General features: G+C 46.6%; 1 protein-coding gene across 2 annotated transcripts in view; it reads right to left on the bottom strand.

Moving 5' to 3' along the window:
• The window catches only part of uba7 (ubiquitin-like modifier activating enzyme 7), a 214,018-nt gene that overhangs the window by 75,684 nt on the left and 118,107 nt on the right, over positions 1–20,227 (bottom strand). For both annotated transcript variants that reach the window (XM_083771745.1, XM_083771746.1), the window contains one exon: positions 11,712–11,903. In XM_083771745.1, the coding sequence (XP_083627871.1) occupies positions 11,712–11,903 (192 nt within the window). The remainder of the gene's footprint in view (positions 1–11,711; positions 11,904–20,227) is intronic.

Below are 20,227 nucleotides of genomic sequence, written 5' to 3'. Positions count from 1 at the left end.
CTGAACTGAACGCACCCGAAATTAAATAGGCCCGAAATATCACTTTAACACTAGTCACTTTATATGAAGCCTATTCAATGTAATGCAATCTAATGTATTATTTTGATATTGACATTATTATAATTATAATTATTATTGATACTATTTGATATTTCCATGTAATGTTTTGTGTATTAATTCGATGACATGTAGCCTATAACCTGTCCTATGACATGATGAAATGCCAAGCCTTGACCATTGATTTATTGTACTGTGATATATTGTAAAACCTGTGGAAATTCAATAAAATACACAAGTACGCAACCAAAGCAAAACCTCAACCAAAGTGTCATTGTGTTTCAAAGATGGTCACGCTAGCATTTCTACAGTCTCTTATTCTACAGTCTCATTTCTACAGTCTCTACAGAAGATTACCATCAGTTTCAGAGTCAGGTTTCGCTGCTCTTTAGGTTTAATTGTTCTATGTGGTATGACCTGTGCTTTGGCCTCCCAACTCCACAACATAAACATGAAAAGTGATACTAAAGAGTTGCAACGCAGAGCTGGAAAAGGGCAGCGTCCGTTTGTTTACATATTTCTGCCTCCATACAGACGATAACAACTGTAGGGAAAAAGCCGGGGGAGCCGGGAGCGTCCTATTTTAGGAAACAGCTGCTTTTAAAACAACAATTTCCGGAAGAGGGCTCGGACGAGTGGATGGACGGTGTGGACGGACGAGTGGACGGACGGTGGGAAAATGGGTGGCGATTTGTCTTATGCTGCTGGTATGTGTGGAAGTAAAACAGTAAAACTGTGGCGCATGCTGAGAGCAGAGAATACAGACAAACATGGAGTCAAAGATCTTATCTACTGGCCTTGTCGCGCTCAATGACTCAAGACAGTGTAGGTCACTAGTGTCTCTCAGCGTGGGGTCCAGGACAACCCAGGGGCCCCTGAGGGGGTTCCAGGGGGTCCTCAGCAAAATGATCCATTGCTGGGAACCAAATGGACCCTTATGGGTCTGTAACTCTGACAGTGTACAAATGGAACCAAATGGACCCTTATGGGTCTGTAACTGAGAGTGTACAAATGGAACCAAATGGACCCTTATGGGTCTGTGACTCAGAGAGTGTACAAATGGAACCAAATGGACCCTTATGGGTCTGTAACTCAGAGAGTGTACAAATGGAACCAAATGGACCCTTATGGGTCTGTGACTCAGAGAGTGTACAAATGGAACCAAATGGACCCTTATGGGTCTGTAACTCAGAGAATGTACAAATGGAACCAAATGGACCCTTATGGGTCTGTGACTCAGAGAATGTACAAATGGGACCAAATGGACCCTTATGGGTCTGTAACTCAGAGAATGTACAAATGGAACCAAATGGACCCTTATGGGTCTGTAACTCAGAGAATGTACAAATGGAACCAAATGGACCCTTATGGGTCTGTGACTCAGAGAATGTACAAATGGAACCAAGTGGACCCTTATGGGTCTGTAACTCAGAGAATGTACAAATGGAACCAAATGGACCCATATGGGTCTGTGACTCAGATAATGTACAAATGGAACCAAATGGACCCTTATGGGTCTGTAACTCAGAGAATGTACAAATGGAACCAAATGGACCCTTATGGGTCTGTAACTCTGAGAATGTACAAATGGAACCAAATGGACCCTTATGGGTCTGTGACTCTGAGAATGTACAAATGGAACCAAATGGACCCTTATGGGTCTGTAACTCAGAGAATGTACAAATGGGACCAAATGGACCCTTATGGGTCTGTAACTCAGAGAATGTACAAATGGAACCAAGTGGACCCTTATGGGTCTGTAACTCTGAGAGTGTACAAATGGAACCAAATGGACTCATTCCATTTGTACACTCTCAGAGTTGGGTTAAGATTAGATTAGATTTCTCCCATGTCCAGGTTTTAGTCAACAAACGTTGTCCTACGCAAATGGACAATGGACAATTTTACGTCAACACAAACATTGCGTAAAACACAAACATTGATATGTTGTATATTTATATAGGAGGCTTTCAACTCTCAGCTGTCAGTAAGAAGGAGGCGATGCTGATGTACGATGATAAGAGCACCCTTACTTCACACGGGGTGTGATTTATTTTTATAACAAATAACGTTTCTTTCATAATAATATCATAAACTAGAAAAGTCTCAATTTTGAAAAATTGCAAAGTGTGGTTGCCGCAGTCGCTTACATAGGCCCCTTCCACTGATTTGAAAATGTCTATAAGGCTTGAATAGTTTGGTCTTCTGCCCCTGCAAGGGAATTTATGTCTTTATAAACTATTATTGTAAAACATAGATTTTACAACAACAGCTACTACAAACGTTATGAAAAGCTCGGCCAATCACAGCGGAAGTTAGGTAGGTTACTCCAGAAGAATAATAAAGTGTGACAATAACTATAGTCTAACCACACACATTACTTTTAACTGGGTATATATATATTAACATCACAGGTTTAAAGTGCTTTTAGAAACCATCTTATTGAAGGCCAGTGGGGTCCAGAGACCCCCAAGGGTCCTTTAAGGGGTCCCAGGAGTTCATCATAGCAGAACGTGTTAATATAGAATCAAAGGTTTTAACCCACTTTAACCCTATATAGATCGGCAATTTGATCTACAAGCTCACTGTAAATCTTCTATTTCAAAGAACACAAATCCTGTATGATGATCCATCCCTGCATGCCCTGGCACAGAATATTCTCAGATGGGGCGGTCGGTCGGTCCACGCAGGCCAAATAAAATCTAATTAGGGTTAACGTGACAATGTGTTGTAGAGCAGCAGTGGGTGGACCACCGGGCGGGGGGATGAACAGGGAGACGTAGACTGTGGATATTTGATATTAATGAACTGAGTGTGATCTCCCAGTGCTCGGTGCACAGTGAAACTGAGCCAGCATGCAGCCCTCCATGGCAGATCACACTGATATCTAACAGCTGCACGTCGTCTGCACTCTCCGCTTCAAAAGAACACTAATAAAAAAAACCTCCTGGGATTAGTCAGCACTGATATAGAAAGTACATTTACTCAAGTACAATTTGAAGTACTTTTACTCTACTTGACTACGGTATTTTCCATTTTTGAGGGGGTGCTATAGCCCCTCCTATATGCACAGCTTTGTGTGTCTGTATGAGCACGGAATGACTGTGCTCAGCTGATTGGCTGAGCACAGAATGTGATTATGACGATGTAAGATGATAAGAGCGCCCCTCACTTCACACGAGTGTGATTTTTCAATACCTGTAATGGTTACAGGGACCCTGAACTCTGGGAATCCTAGAGATGGTTGTGTGAATTAAGAATTCCAGTAGATCTGCCGTTATTGAAATACTGGTTTCGCATCACAAACCATATGCCACTTTCAAAGTCAATTAAATCTCCTTTCTTCCCAATTCTGATGCTCACTTTGAACTGCAGCAGATCATCTTGACCATGTGGGCATGCCTAAATGCATTGAACTGCAGCAGATCATCTTGACCATGTGGGCATGCCTAAATGCATTGAACTGCAGCAGATCATCTTGACCATGTGGGCATGCCTAAATGCATTGAACTGCAGCAGATCATCTTGACCATGCGTGCATGCCTAAATGCATTGCGTCGCTGCCATGTGAGTACGCCATAATACAAGAAAATTACAGCTTGGTACGGCGCAACAGATGATGCTCCAGAAAGCAGCCTTGTAACTTTTTATTTTTGTAGAAGAGGCAAACTTTGTGTTAATAATTGTGTAATTTATGTAAACTTGTAAACATTATTGTACTGTAAAAATGTATCTTTTTTACTATAACAGAATTAGTTACTATAATTAACACGATAATTTATTTAGAACACACGCAAATCAAATCATAGTAGGCTACAACGTACGTGTTCAATTATTCAATCAAAGCAAACTATTAGTTTAGTTACAAAGCTGTCATTCTCTATATAATATTAGTTTAGTTACAAAGCTGTCATTCTCTTGTACCACGGAGTAACCTCGCAGCTCGGAGGAGTCAAGAGCGGCAGTGTGGGTAGGCCAATCAGAGGCAGGCGGGGCGTTACCATGCCTATGGTAGGCCAATCAGAGGCAGGCGGGGCGTTACCATGTCTATGCTCAGACGTAGAATAGAATCACGCTCTCCAAACGTGTCTCTACACAGTCTACACCTTGACTTGTGTAATACCAACTTGTGCCAAACGGGGGCGAGTGACACTAGAAATAAACAATACCACTCATCAAAAACCAAAGTAACTTCCAATTATTTGTCACTCTTACATTAATAAAGGACAACTTTAGTTTTTTTCAACCAAGGTTCATGTTTTAGGTTGTTATTAGAGAAAGTAAAAGATGAGTGTTATTTCTTTTCCATTTGCTGCTTTCTTTCGTTTTAGGGATTTTAGCTGTTTTGTACAGGGGGGCGGGGGCATTCGAGCATGGGGCTAAATATGTATTTTTTTACAAAATATTATGGAGATTTTTTTTTTTATTATTTACTATAGTCCCAATAAACCCCAGGAAATTACATCTGGCCACAAATAAATCACAGGATCTACTGAATGTGAAGGTAGCCTACTGGGGGGAAGCCACACTGTGTGTCATAGGCAATGTCAGTTTGACACATTCAGTAGATCTCGTGATGTTTTGTGGCCAGATGAAATTTCCAGGGGTTTATTAGGACTAGGAGTAAATAATTAAAAAAATAAATCACTATAAAATGTTGTAAAAAAATACATATTTAGCCCCATGCTCGAATGCCCCCGCCCCCCTGTCAAAAACAGCTAAAATCCCTAAAACGAAAGAAAGCAGCAAATGAAAAAAAAAGAACACTCATTTTTTAGTTTGTCTAATAACAACCTAAAACATGAACCTTGGTTGAAAAAAACTAAAGTTGTCCTTTAACTCATAAGATGTGGTGAGTTACCTTGCTTCGCTGTGGTTTGTACATGTCATTCTGTGCTCTTCTCATGTGCTGTGCACTGCATGCTGTTTGGCTTTTCTTCTGTCTCTAACCTCAACAGATGAACTGACTCAGTTCAATTGGGCTTGATTAGTGCAGCACTGCAGGTATAATATAATCACTGCTTCAACTGGCTGCTGTGTGGCTGGAACAGCATATCAGCCAGGCCTAAACTGACTGCTGATTGGTGGAACCACATGTCACTCTGTCTCTGATATTTAGTGATTTTTAGATAGCTTAACAAATATCTGCACCACTCAGTGGCAACTGTAGCTTGTCTCTATATGTTAGGGTTATACTGTAATCCACTAAATCACGTGTGTTACACTTGACTATTTGAATAGCAGGATCGATAGGGGTTGAGCGACACATTTTACAAACAGATTATGTTGTCATTGTGCTCAGGCTCTGACTTTCCTCGGAGGATGGTGGGTGGATGTAATCGGATGGACAGATGACAGATTTATTTTCTTGGCAGAGACATCAAAGCTCAAAGCATTTCCTACTCAGATAGGTTGATCTCTATCTCTCCCTTTCTCTACCCCCTCTCTCTCTCTCTCTCTCTCTCTCTCTCTCTCTCTCTTTGTCTGTCTGTCTGTCTGTCTGTCTGTCTGTCTGTCTGTCTGTCTGTCTGTCTGTCTGTCTGTCTGTCTGTCTGTCTGTCTGTCTGTCTGTCTGTCTTGTGTTTATGTAAGTCCACGTGTCCCTCAGTCATCAGTGCATACTGCATACCCAAATTCAACTCACCAAGTCCCCCCTAACTCCAAAAGCGCCCACCCAGAAATTCAGCCAAGTCTTTTCCATCTGGTGTCCCCCCCCTCTCTCTCTGTGCGTGTGTGTGTGTGTGTGTGTGTGTGTGTGTGTGTGTGTGTGTGTGTGTGTGTGTGTGTGTGCGCGCGCGCATGTGCGTGTGTGTTTTAAACAAAGCTGTTTCAAAAAGCTAAGACCACAAAATGTACTGCCGTTTTGGAAAAAGGAAACAAAAGAAAAAGAAGAATCTTTTGGCGTCTGGAAAAGCTAATGTCCTCCAACCCACTCCCTCACTATAGTACTCCATTATAAGTGATCAGCCTGGTAGTGATGTCAGGTGTGACCACTCCCTTACTATAGCACTCCATTATAAGTGATCAGCCTGTTAGTGATGTCAGGTGTGACCGCAGCAGGACTGCTGGCACCCTCTGGGTGAATCAACCGCTCCGTGGCTGTTGGACGGCGCTTCGAGTGTCCCGGCCAGGAAAAACGTAGAAGAATTTGGGGGAGACGCAAAGGAACTCAAGGAACACTAGGGAATGCAATACAAGCCAGACCTGTCCTGACTCAGTGCCTCGTGTCAATGCTCGCCTCACGTCGCAGGGGGACTTCCCATGACTCACTAAGCCTCCTCTCCTCTCCTCTCCATCTGCACACATTTAGGTCCCATCAGTGAATGTTATGGCTGAATGGTATTCATTCAAGACAATAGCACAATTACTTCAAACTTTTGCCTCGACTACGATTAATGAACGATTCATTGAACATTAAAAATATAATGTCAACAATGGTCAACAAAAACACCTTGAAGACCTTAACAGGAGCCTTAGTACAAGGTTTCTTTGACTATGCATGCACCTCTTGGTACCACAGCACCTCAAAGGCCCTTAAAACAAGGCTCCAGACCTCCCAAAACAAACTGGTCAGGCACCCCTGCCCACTTTGACAGGCTGGAATGGCTTAGGGCCGACGACAGAGTACAGCATCTTGCAATGGGTCTGGTCCACAAGATTCGATACACCACCAAGATACCCATGTACCTGTCTAAATACTTCACTAAGACACCCATGTACCTGTCTAAATACTTCACTAAGATACCCATGTACCTGCCTAAATACTTCACTAAGACACCCATGTACCTGTCTACATACTTCACTAAGACACCCATGTACCTGTCTAAATACTTCCTTAATCCCTTGACTCCTTCAAAACCGCTCTCAAAGGGCACCTACGGACGGCTGCAATTCTAAACTGGCCCCCGTAAAATCTGAAGAAAAATAACGTATAGTGAAAGTAGCCTATCTACAAGCTCACAATGCAGCTTGTATATCGGCACAATGCGGTGCTACCATTGTACGTATAATACAGGCTTAAATAGTTAATCAGACTAATCAATATAACATTTACATTAATACATATAAATCAATATCAATATTATTTTCATAACATTATTTGAATGTTATTTTCATGTGGATTCATTGATACAGTATATACGATTTTTTTTAAGCAATTCAATTATAAAAAACTAGTGCGCGTTAGTAACGTGAGTTTCTGTGCTTTCTTGTCTCCATGGATGGTGATGGTTGAGCATGCAGACCCCCAGGCTGTGGATGGAGGGTCTCCATGGACCATGGCTGTGGACCGTTATTATAGCTGTTATTGTTGTTATTGTCGTTATTGTTGTTTCTGTGCATCTCTGTCCCCCCCCCCCTCTCTCTCTCTCCCCCGACCCTTTCTCCACCTCTCCCTGCTTTTCTCTCCCCCGTATGTTTCGCTCCCCCTCTCCCCCTCTCCCCTGAACCTAAGTCAAGGTCCCAAATCTCTATCTCTCCATCCAACCGGTCAAGGCAGATGGCCGCCCACCTAGAGTCGGATTATGTTTTAGGTATCTTCCTGTTAAAGGGGATTTTTTCCCCCTCTTGCCAGTAGCAAGTTGCCACGGCCACTAAGTGCCTGCTCATGCTGGCATGTTGGGTCTCTCGACCTGCTCCGAATGTAAAGTGTCATCAGGAGATAACGTTTGCTGTGATTTGAGGCTATAAAGGAAAAATCACACCTGTGTGAACTGAGTGGTGCAACTCCCCCCCCCCCCCCCCTCTCTCTCTCTCATTAGCAGGCAACAGTGCAGCACTCTCTCTCTCTCTGTTTCTGGCACAACAGCGCCCCTACTGGTAATAATAGTCATACTGGTGCTCATAGTCACATAGGCGAACACATAGGTGCACACGGACATTGCTGTTCCTTGGAGTGGTTGCACCACTCAAAAATGACACAACTTGAACTGCAGAGAAAACATAATTGAAATAAAGACATTCATATGCAATGTACAGCTGCTCATATGCTGACTACCATAGTACTTAGCCTATAATGTACATGTGTGTATTCTCAGTTACATAAACACTGTTTTTGACCAATCTTTATGGGTCACAACTAAGTAAATACGGTATCCTTTTTTCATTGTTATTATTTCAAATTATTTTCCAAAATAAATTCACAATTTTTCAAAAGAACAATAAAGCAAAGATATCCCATAAATTATAAATATCAAACTGTGGGCAAAGGCCTGCATTCAAAGCAGTGAGTGCAAGATTCTTAAAAGATGAATGGAAAAGAGTAATATGTAACATGTAACATGTAACATGTAACATATATGTAACATGTAATATGTATGGGTGTAACAGTATGAGAAGTTATATGAGTATGTGTATGTATATATGAGTATATGTATATATAGGTATGCAAAGATATATATATATATATATATATATATATATATATATATATATATATGTGAATGTGTATATGTATATGTATATATACGAATTATCAACTGTATGATGGAGTATACCTGACTACTTTCCTGTACTATTTGCTGGCATGTTGTTGTTGTTTTTGTTTTGTTTTTGTTTTGTTATGTACGTCATTGTGATATATGTCAAATAACTGAAAACCAAATCAAAACCATTGAAAGAGACAAAGCAGTGAGTAGCTGCACAGCACAGCTGTGCCTGTCATCATGGCACCTCGTTATGCTGCAGCTGTGCTCCTGCCTCTGCTTGTAACCATAGCTGTAACCAGACCTGCACTGTCTCAGAGCACCGTGTCTCAGCGCGCCGTGTCTCACCGTGTCTCAGCGCGCCGTGTCTCAGAGCACCGTGTCTCAGAGCACCGTGTCTCAGAGCACCGTGTCTCAGAGCACCGTGTCTCACCGTGTCTCAGAGCACCGTGTCTCACCGTGTCTCAGAGCACCGTGTCTCACCGTGTCTCAGAGCACCGTGTCTCACCGTGTCTCAGAGCACCGTGTCTCACCGTGTCTCACCGTGTCTCAAAGCACCGTGTCTCACCGTGTCTCACCGTGTCTCAGAGCACCGTGTCTCACCGTGTCTCAGCGCGCCGTGTCTCACCGTGTCTCAGAGCACCGTGTCTCACCGTGTCTCAGAGCACCGTGTCTCACCGTGTCTCACCGTGTCTCAGAGCACCGTGTCTCACCGTGTCTCACCGTGTCTCAGAGCACCGTGTCTCACCGTGTCTCAGAGCACCGTGTCTCACCGTGTCTCAGAGCACCGTGTCTCACCGTGTCTCACCGTGTCTCAGAGCACCGTGTCTCACCGTGTCTCACCGTGTCTCAGAGCACCGTGTCTCACCGTGTCTCAGCGCACCGTGTCTCACCGTGTCTCAGCGCGCCGTGTCTCACCGTGTCTCAGAGCACCGTGTCTCACCGTGTCTCAGAGCACCGTGTCTCACCGTGTCTCACCGTGTCTCAGAGCACCGTGTCTCACCGTGTCTCAGCGCACCGTGTCTCACCGTGTCTCAGCGCGCCGTGTCTCACCGTGTCTCAGAGCACCGTGTCTCACCGTGTCTCAGAGCACCGTGTCTCACCGTGTCTCACCGTGTCTCAGAGCACCGTGTCTCACCGTGTCTCACCGTGTCTCAGAGCACCGTGTCTCACCGTGTCTCAGCGCACCGTGTCTCACCGTGTCTCAGCGCACCGTGTCTCACCGTGTCTCAGAGCACCGTGTCTCACCGTGTCTCAGCGCGCCGTGTCTCACCGTGTCTCAGAGCACCGTGTCTCACCGTGTCTCAGAGCACCGTGTCTCACCGTGTCTCACCGTGTCTCAGAGCACCGTGTCTCACCGTGTCTCAGAGCACCGTGTCTCACCGTGTCTCACCGTGTCTCAGAGCACCGTGTCTCACCGTGTCTCACCGTGTCTCAGAGCACCGTGTCTCACCGTGTCTCAGAGCACCGTGTCTCACCGTGTCTCAGAGCACCGTGTCTCACCGTGTCTCACCGTGTCTCAGAGCACCGTGTCTCACCGTGTCTCAGAGCACCGTGTCTCACCGTGTCTCAGAGCACCGTGTCTCACCGTGTCTCACCGTGTCTCAGAGCACCGTGTCTCACCGTGTCTCACCGTGTCTCAGAGCACCGTGTCTCACCGTGTCTCAGAGCACCGTGTCTCACCGTGTCTCAGCGCGCCGTGTCTCACCGTGTCTCAGAGCACCGTGTCTCACCGTGTCTCAGAGCACCGTGTCTCACCGTGTCTCACCGTGTCTCAGAGCACCGTGTCTCACCGTGTCTCACCGTGTCTCAGAGCACCGTGTCTCACCGTGTCTCACCGTGTCTCAGAGCACCGTGTCTCACCGTGTCTCAGCGCACCGTGTCTCACCGTGTCTCAGCGCGCCGTGTCTCACCGTGTCTCAGAGCACCGTGTCTCAGCGCACCGTGTCACTGCGCACCGTGTCTCACACCGTGTCTCACCGTGTCTCAGCGCACTGCGTCTCAGCGCACCGTGTCTCAGCGCGCCGCGTCTCAGCGCACTGCGCGCCTCGCGTCCCACATGAGGGACCGAGTAATGCCGCTGCCTGACCCCATTCCACCCCGCACTTTTAGGCGGGGGTTGGACTCCTCCAGAGTCCCTAGCCTCTGGTAAGAGAGCCTCTCAGGTCCAGAGGTGGAATAAGCAGTTAGATGTTGTTTACTTAACAGCTTAAAAGGGATAGTTCACTGGCTAATAATAATCTAAATCTACAAAGTAACTCGTAACTAAGGTTTTCAAATAATTGTAGTGGATTAAAAAGTGCAATATCTGAGATGCAGTGGGGTAGATCTAGTATTGACAAATGGACATACATATTCACCTCAAAGTTGAATTCAAGCATTGAGTAAATGTACTTAGTTACTCCTTCCAGAGGTGAAGTATGAAGGGGCAGGCATGAAAGGAAGGCATTACTTCACCAGTTCACCATAGGCACGTTCTCCAGCCACGACCCAAAACATAACCACCCATGCGTTGTTTGGCTTTCAGATCTGTCTGGCTCATATGTCGCTGTTATGATTTACAGCCTGGCCAGGGCAGAACGTCAGCCCGTGGCCCAGAAGCCTGGTATTACCGTTAAAGCTACTGTAGATTATAAACCCAAAGGCTCTCTGTCTGCACAGGACAAGCCTCTCCTTTTTGCTTTGAATCATGCCTGCCTTTGTGCATAGACCTTACTTGATTTGTGCAAACAAAGCTGGATATATGGTGTGTTTGGGGCGGGTGCAGTGCGTTCACTCACTGCCTTATGTGGGCTGCTGAAGTCTGTGGCTATACAGTGAGCTGTCTACAGAGCTGCTTTGTGCGCCAGAGATGGATCGTTTGAACTGCCGTCTCTTAACTCTGAGGCTGCTCATTCACCTTCAGACTCCAGAGGAAGGGCATAATTCAACCGATTTATCCCCAATTTAGACGTGCTTAAGTCTGATTAAGGCACAGTGCTTCAAACTCCACTCCACCTCACCCCCTACCACTTCCCTATACCTAAACATTTGAACCCATTTTTTCCATACTTTATGTGTTGGCTATACAAAATTAGCAGGTATACAAACTTTTTGAATACTTTTTAAATACAAATCTTTCTCTTCTGGGGGTCCCTGGCACAAAACATTTTCTGGTCCCGCAATACAATTTGGGGGTCCTTGGCAAAATAAATAACATTGAGAACTGCTGGTGTGTGTATAGTGACTCACAGTGAAAGGCTGAGGGCTGGACGGTTGGAAGAGCTGAAAGAGCATGGTGGCCATGTTGACGTAGGCTGAGCGGTAGGAGGTTATCTTCTTGTGGCCCTGCACCAACTTGTAGAGCTCCAGACACATGAGGCCAGCCACCGCCGCCGTAGTGGTCGCTATGGCTGGGATGATCCTGCCCGCAATGCGCTTACTCTGTGGAGGAGACAGGGAGATGGTGTCACTGGCTATAGCTTACTCTGTGGAGGAGACAGGGAGATGGTGGCACTGGCTCTATAGCTTACTCTGTGGAGGAGACAGGGAGATGGTGGCACTGGCTATAGCTTACTCTGTGGAGGAGACAGGGAGATGGTGTCACTGGCTATAGCTTACTCTGTGGAGGAGACAGGGAGAAGGTGGCACTGGCTATAGCTTACTCTGAGGAGGAGACAGGGAGATGGTGTCACTGGCTATAGCTTACTCTGTGGAGGAGACAGGGAGATGGTGGCACTGGCTATAGCTTACTCTGTGGAGGAGACAGGGAGATGGTGGCACTGGCTATAGCTTACTCTGTGGAGGAGACAGGGAGATGGTGTCACTGGCTATAGCTTACTCTGTGGAGGAGACAGGGAGAAGGTGTCACTGGCTATAGCTTACTCTGTGGAGGAGACAGGAAGATGGTGTCACTGGCTATAGCTTACTCTGAGGAGGAGACAGGGAGATGGTGTCACTGGCTATAGCTTACTCTGTGGAGGAGACAGGGAGATGGTGGCACTGGCTATAGCTTACTCTGTGGAGGAGACAGGGATATGGTGTCACTGGCTATAGCTTACTCTGTGGAGGAGACAGGGAGATGGTGGCACTGGCTATAGCTTACTCTGTGGAGGAGACAGGGAGATGGTGGCACTGGCTATAGCTTGTTTATACCCTCTAGACTTTAGTAAACTGGACCTGAGTTGGCTCTGTACTTGGACCTCTTTTTTCTGTCACATTGTGAGCTTGTAGATCTGCTATTTCTGGCTAAGGTTCCAACCAGAATATGGATTCTGCATGGGGTTCAACTTAAGACAAGTACTTGTGATAAATCTTTGAATGATAGTGTTAAACAGCGGTAGTATTTAATTCCAATAGAAATCTTTGCTTTAGACTAGTGTTTGTTCGGTAACAGGGGTCTCCCCGTATCTCCAGCTATTTAGTAATCAGAAAATACATGAATAAATAAGGGAAATTCAAAGTGATGAAACAAACAAAATTGGAATTGGAACTCTATAGACTTGAAGCTGATAAATGTGTTCAAATTCAAGACATCAGCCGTTCGATGGTGGAGCCACTTTCTGAACACCAGTTATTTATCAGCCGTTCGATGGTGGAGCCACTTTCTGAACACCAGTTATTTATCAGCCGTTCGATGGTGGAGCCACTTTCTGAACACCAGTTATTTATCAGCCGTTCGATGGTGGAGCCACTTTCTGAACACCAGTTATTTATCAGCCGTTCGATGGTGGAGCCACTTTCTGAACACCAGTTATTTATCAGCCGTTCGATGGTGGAGCCACTTTCTGAACACCAGTTATTTATCAGCCGTTCGATGGTGGAGCCACTTTCTGAACACCAGTTATTTATCAGCCGTTCGATGGTGGAGCCACTTTCTGAACACCAGTTATTTATCAGCCGTTCGATGGTGGAGCCACTTTCTGAACACCAGTTATTTATCAGCCGTTCGATGGTGGAGCCACTTTCTGAACACCAGTTATTTATCAGCCGTTCGATGGTGGAGCCACTTTCTGAACACCAGTTATTTATCAGCCGTTCGATGGTGGAGCCACTTTCTGAACACCAGTTATTTATCAGCCGTTCGATGGTGGAGCCACTTTCTGAACACCAGTTATTTATCAGCCGTTCGATGGTGGAGCCACTTTCTGAACAGCAGTTATTTATCAGCCGTTCGATGGTGGAGCCACTTTCTGAACACCAGTTATTTATCAGCCGTTCGATGGTGGAGCCACTTTCTGAACACCAGTTATTTATCAGCCGTTCGATGGTGGAGCCACTTTCTGAACACCAGTTATTTATCAGCCGTTCGATGGTGGAGCCACTTTCTGAACACCAGTTATTTATCAGCCGTTCGATGGTGGAGCCACTTTCTGAACACCAGTTATTTATCAGCCGTTCGATGGTGGAGCCACTTTCTGAACACCAGTTATTTATCAGCCGTTCGATGGTGGAGCCACTTTCTGAACACCAGTTATTTATCAGCCGTTCGATGGTGGAGCCACTTTCTGAACACCAGTTATTTATCAGCCGTTCGATGGTGGAGCCACTTTCTGAACAGCAGTTATTTATCAGCCGTTCGATGGTGGAGCCACTTTCTGAACACCAGTTATTTATCAGCCGTTCGATGGTGGAGCCACTTTCTGAACACCAGTTATTTATCAGCCGTTCGATGGTGGAGCCACTTTCTGAACACCAGTTATTTATCAGCCGTTCGATGGTGGAGCCACTTTCTGAACACCAGTTATTTATCAGCCGTTCGATGGTGGAGCCACTTTCTGAACACCAGTTATTTATCAGCCGTTCGATGGTGGAGCCACTTTCTGAACACCAGTTATTTATCAGCCGTTCGATGGTGGAGCCACTTTCTGAACATCAGTTATTTATCAGCCGTTCGATGGTGGAGCCACTTTCTGAACACCAGTTATTTATCAGCCGTTCGATGGTGGAGCCACTTTCTGAACACCAGTTATTTATCAGCCGTTCGATGGTGGAGCCACTTTCTGAACACCAGTTATTTATCAGCCGTTCGATGGTGGAGCCACTTTCTGAACACCAGTTATTTATCAGCCGTTCGATGGTGGAGCCACTTTCTGAACACCAGTTATTTATCAGCCGTTCGATGGTGGAGCCACTTTCTGAACACCAGTTATTTATCAGCCGTTCGATGGTGGAGCCACTTTCTGAACACCAGTTATTTATCAGCCGTTCGATGGTGGAGCCACTTTCTGAACACCAGTTATTTATCAGCCGTTCGATGGTGGAGCCACTTTCTGAACACCAGTTATTTATCAGCCGTTCGATGGTGGAGCCACTTTCTGAACACCAGTTATTTATCAGCCGTTCGATGGTGGAGCCACTTTCTGAACACCAGTTATTTATCAGCCGTTCGATGGTGGAGCCACTTTCTGAACACCAGTTATTTATCAGCCGTTCGATGGTGGAGCCACTTTCTGAACACCAGTTATTTATCAGCCGTTCGATGGTGGAGCCACTTTCTGAACACCAGTTATTTATCAGCCGTTCGATGGTGGAGCCACTTTCTGAACACCAGTTATTTATCAGCCGTTCGATGGTGGAGCCACTTTCTGAACACCAGTTATTTATCAGCCGTTCGATGGTGGAGCCACTTTCTGAACACCAGTTATTTATCAGCCGTTCGATGGTGGAGCCACTTTCTGAACACCAGTTATTTATCAGCCGTTCGATGGTGGAGCCACTTTCTGAACACCAGTTATTTATCAGCCGTTCGATGGTGGAGCCACTTTCTGAACACCAGTTATTTATCAGCCGTTCGATGGTGGAGCCACTTTATGCACACCAGTTATTTTGAATTGTCAGCCAGAGATACCGTCCTACGACAATGTCTACATTAGGGTGAAGTCATCAACAAAACAAGATTCAACACGCACAGCGTCTCAGTGCCATTACACAAGACGAACCCCACATTGTGTCCCCAACCAACGTCACCCCAACGTTTTGGTTTTTTCATTATAGTTTAGTTTTAGTTAGTTTTGACATATTTTTTTCTAATTCAGTTAGTTTTAGTTAGTTTTTAGAGCGGGTTTGCTAGTTTTAGTTTAGTTTTTATTTTGTGAAAATGCTTAGTTTTAGTTTAGTTTTAGTTTAGTTTTAGTTTAGTTTTAGTTTTTTCGTACTTTGGTTTATTTGTAACGAAGTATAGGATTAAAAAAGATCAGAGCAAGTATTGTGTAATAAAAACTCAACAAAAGATACCATTTAAAAGTATATATATTCAGTCTCTGTTGGACAATCAACCATGACATACTTCGCATATTTTCCCATCCTCATCCACAAGGCACTTGCTTGCATCTCGGACTGTCCGGCGTGAAACCGGACGTCTGGCCACTCTTTCTGCCAACTTTTGCCATTTTTGCGAGATGCAAGCAGCAGCATTAAAACTTGAAGCGACCACGGGGCTGCACTGCAGAATGTAAACACGGGTCGTAAAGCGTTGTGACATGCTGCCTTACGGTGCTGAAAAGTGCCGTAAAAACGGCTCGGGAAATAAGGAAAAGAACCGAATTAATTTAAAAGGTTTATATTCTAAATGTCCGTAAGGCATATAAATATTAATAAAAAAACGATAACGAATGCCATTTTGTCTATCATTTCAGTTCGTTTTAGTTAGTTTTGTGAACACACAATACAGTTTTAGTTTAGTTATCGTTTTTTAATTTATTTTAGTTTCAGTTTAGTTTCAGTTAACTAAAATGTTTTTTTAATTCTAGTTTTCGTTTTTTCGTTAGTTATAGTTAACTATAGTAACCTTGGAACAGAGTGCATTCTGGGATTGATTGGTTACAAACACATGAACGCGCTGCCGTTGACTATCATTGTGCCGTTTGTGCGCGTTCACGTATGAAACATTCGTTCACGTGTCATGGCCCCAATCACATGAACGTGCGCAATGATAGTCAACGGAGCAGCGCTGGCTCGAGCTGCACTACCAAATCCGGCCACTATGTCCATTTCGCCTCAGGGTTTCCTCTGGGTGCCTTCTCTAGAAATATATACTCTAAGCTCCCAACCAACGTCACCCCACCCCCAGCCCCAGCCCCTCCCAACCAACGTCACCCCACCCCCAGCCCCTCCCAACCAACGTCACCCCACCCCCAGCCCCAGCCCCTCCGTCTGTCTACTACCAACCAACGTCACCCCACCCCCAGCCCCAGCCCCTCCCCAACCAACGTCACCCCAGCCCCAGCCCCAGCGTCTGTCTACTAGCAGGGTCTGTGTGTGCTGCTGCTGCTGCTGCTGCTGCTGCTGCCGCGGCCGATGGTGGCTCAGGTGTCACCTCTGGGGCGACAGGTAAGTGCTGTGATTAGTTCTGCCTCAGGAAACAAAAGGTGAGGAGGGTTAGGAGGCTGTCACCACTGGGGCTTCAGGGCTTCAGGGCAGGTGTGTGCACAAGGCAAGCAGCTAATCCAAAACACTAGCCTGGGGAGGAGGGGGAGGGGGGGGGGGGGGGGGGGGGGGCTCCTATGCTGGAGATGTGGGTTTCAAACACACCAAAGGTACACCTGTATTCATACTGTACTGTACATATCCATTTAAATAACCTTTAAATAAAAACATTTACATTTGAAAATGTAACTTGACACGCCTGAAAATAGCGGCGCCAGGTTGAAAAGCGGTTATATAAGCATGCACGCGCGCACGCGCACACACACGCACGCACGCACGCACGCGTCTGAGCCTGCACCTATAGTAGTATCTACAAAGGTTTTTAAAGCGCAATCCATCGGCAGTCAATGTCCCGCCACACTGCCAGCGCTGCTGTTCATAATTCATTTAACAGAAATACTATTATTATTGTTAATTTTAAAAAGAAAAAAAGTTTGCATACATTTTAAGCCGGTTCGGCATTCGGCCGAGTCAGGCTTTAAGACACACTCAAAACAAAGGTTATGCTAACAGGGGTTGTTTCCATTGTTCTCAACTGATCAGTATAAGTCTACCAGGAGTGGGGTTTGAACCCACGAGGACTATTGTCCATTGGATCTTAAGTCCAACGCCTTAACCACTCGGCCATCCTGGTTCTCTCTCTTTCTCTCTCTCACCCCCATCCTTCCTTACTTTTTGATGGCATTTGCTGAGTCATCCTCTTTCTTTCTTTCTTTCTTTCTTTCCAATTTACAATGTAGGCATTTAGCAGACGCTCTTGATCCAGAGCGACTTACATTAAGCAAAAACAAAAGCATGGCATGGCATACATCACATATATCAAAAGTAGTTATCATGAATCGTGTATAAACTAAGAACGTAACAGTGGAGTATCTATGTCAACGATACATACTATACTATATTATATATTATACAATATACACGTGTACTATAAAGTGCTATGACTACATAAAATGCAATTCTAGTGCTGTCTACGTAACGAGCTATAAGTCTGTCTAAAATACTATCTAAGTCGACATAAAGTGCTATCTAAGGGGCTAGGCTAGGGTAAGTGCTACGGGCCATGGTGGAGTCTGAAGAGGTGGGTTTAGGGGTAGGGTAAGTGCTACGGGCCATGGTGGAGTCTGAAGAGGTGGGTTTAGGGGTAGGGTAAGTGCTACGGGCCATGGTGGAGTCTGAAGAGGTGGGTTTAGGGGTAGGGTAAGTGCTACGGGCCATGGTGGAGTCTGAAGAGGTGGGTTTAGGGGTAGGGTAAGTGCTACGGGCCATGGTGGAGTCTGAAGAGGTGGGTTTAGGGGTAGGGTAAGTGCTACGGGCCATGGTGGAGTCTGAAGAGGTGGGTTTAGGGGTAGGGTAAGTGCTACGGGCCATGGTGGAGTCTGAAGAGGTGGGTTTAGGGGTAGGGTAAGTGCTACGGGCCATGGTGGAGTCTGAAGAGGTGGGTTTAGGGGTAGGGTAAGTGCTACGGGCCATGGTGGAGTCTGAAGAGGTGGGTTTAGGGGTAGGGTAAGTGCTACGGGCCATGGTGGAGTCTGAAGAGGTGGGTTTAGGGGTAGGGTAAGTGCTACGGGCCATGGTGGAGTCTGAAGAGGTGGGTTTAGGGGTAGGGTAAGTGCTACGGGCCATGGTGGAGTCTGAAGAGGTGGGTTTAGGGGTAGGGTAAGTGCTACGGGCCATGGTGGAGTCTGAAGAGGTGGGTTTAGGGGTAGGGTAAGTGCTACGGGCCATGGTGGAGTCTGAAGAGGTGGGTTTAGGGGTAGGGTAAGTGCTACGGGCCATGGTGGAGTCTGAAGAGGTGGGTTTAGGGGTAGGGTAAGTGCTACGGGCCATGGTGGAGTCTGAAGAGGTGGGTTTAGGGGTAGGGTAAGTGCTACGGGCCATGGTGGAGTCTGAAGAGGTGGGTTTAGGGGTAGGGTAAGTGCTACGGGCCATGGTGGAGTCTGAAGAGGTGGGTTTAGGGGTAGGGTAAGTGCTACGGGCCATGGTGGAGTCTGAAGAGGTGGGTTTAGGGGTAGGGTAAGTGCTACGGGCCATGGTGGAGTCTGAAGAGGTGGGTTTAGGGGTAGGGTAAGTGCTACGGGCCATGGTGGAGTCTGAAGAGGTGGGTTTAGGGGTAGGGTAAGTGCTACGGGCCATGGTGGAGTCTGAAGAGGTGGGTTTAGGGGTAGGGTAAGTGCTACGGGCCATGGTGGAGTCTGAAGAGGTGGGTTTAGGGGTAGGGTAAGTGCTACGGGCCATGGTGGAGTCTGAAGAGGTGGGTTTAGGGGTAGGGTAAGTGCTACGGGCCATGGTGGAGTCTGAAGAGGTGGGTTTAGGGGTAGGGTAAGTGCTACGGGCCATGGTGGAGTCTGAAGAGGTGGGTTTAGGGGTAGGGTAAGTGCTACGGGCCATGGTGGAGTCTGAAGAGGTGGGTTTAGGGGTAGGGTAAGTGCTACGGGCCATGGTGGAGTCTGAAGAGGTGGGTTTAGGGGTAGGGTAAGTGCTACGGGCCATGGTGGAGTCTGAAGAGGTGGGTTTAGGGGTAGGGTAAGTGCTACGGGCCATGGTGGAGTCTGAAGAGGTGGGTTTAGGGGTAGGGTAAGTGCTACGGGCCATGGTGGAGTCTGAAGAGGTGGGTTTAGGGGTAGGGTAAGTGCTACGGGCCATGGTGGAGTCTGAAGAGGTGGGTTTAGGGGTAGGGTAAGTGCTACGGGCCATGGTGGAGTCTGAAGAGGTGGGTTTAGGGGTAGGGTAAGTGCTACGGGCCATGGTGGAGTCTGAAGAGGTGGGTTTAGGGGTAGGGTAAGTGCTACGGGCCATGGTGGAGTCTGAAGAGGTGGGTTTAGGGGTAGGGTAAGTGCTACGGGCCATGGTGGAGTCTGAAGAGGTGGGTTTAGGGGTAGGGTAAGTGCTACGGGCCATGGTGGAGTCTGAAGAGGTGGGTTTAGGGGTAGGGTAAGTGCTACGGGCCATGGTGGAGTCTGAAGAGGTGGGTTTAGGGGTAGGGTAAGTGCTACGGGCCATGGTGGAGTCTGAAGAGGTGGGTTTAGGGGTAGGGTAAGTGCTACGGGCCATGGTGGAGTCTGAAGAGGTGGGTTTAGGGGTAGGGTAAGTGCTACGGGCCATGGTGGAGTCTGAAGAGGTGGGTTTAGGGGTAGGGTAAGTGCTACGGGCCATGGTGGAGTCTGAAGAGGTGGGTTTAGGGGTAGGGTAAGTGCTACGGGCCATGGTGGAGTCTGAAGAGGTGGGTTTAGGGGTAGGGTAAGTGCTACGGGCCATGGTGGAGTCTGAAGAGGTGGGTTTAGGGGTAGGGTAAGTGCTACGGGCCATGGTGGAGTCTGAAGAGGTGGGTTTAGGGGTAG

The sequence above is a fragment of the Protomyctophum parallelum genome (genome assembly GCF_964188405.1).
Source record: "Protomyctophum parallelum genome assembly, chromosome: 8".
In the NCBI taxonomy this organism is placed as follows: Eukaryota; Metazoa; Chordata; class Actinopteri; order Myctophiformes; family Myctophidae; genus Protomyctophum; species Protomyctophum parallelum.
The sequence above is the reverse complement of the archived record's forward strand: the minus strand, read 5'-3'. Positions and strand labels throughout refer to the sequence as shown.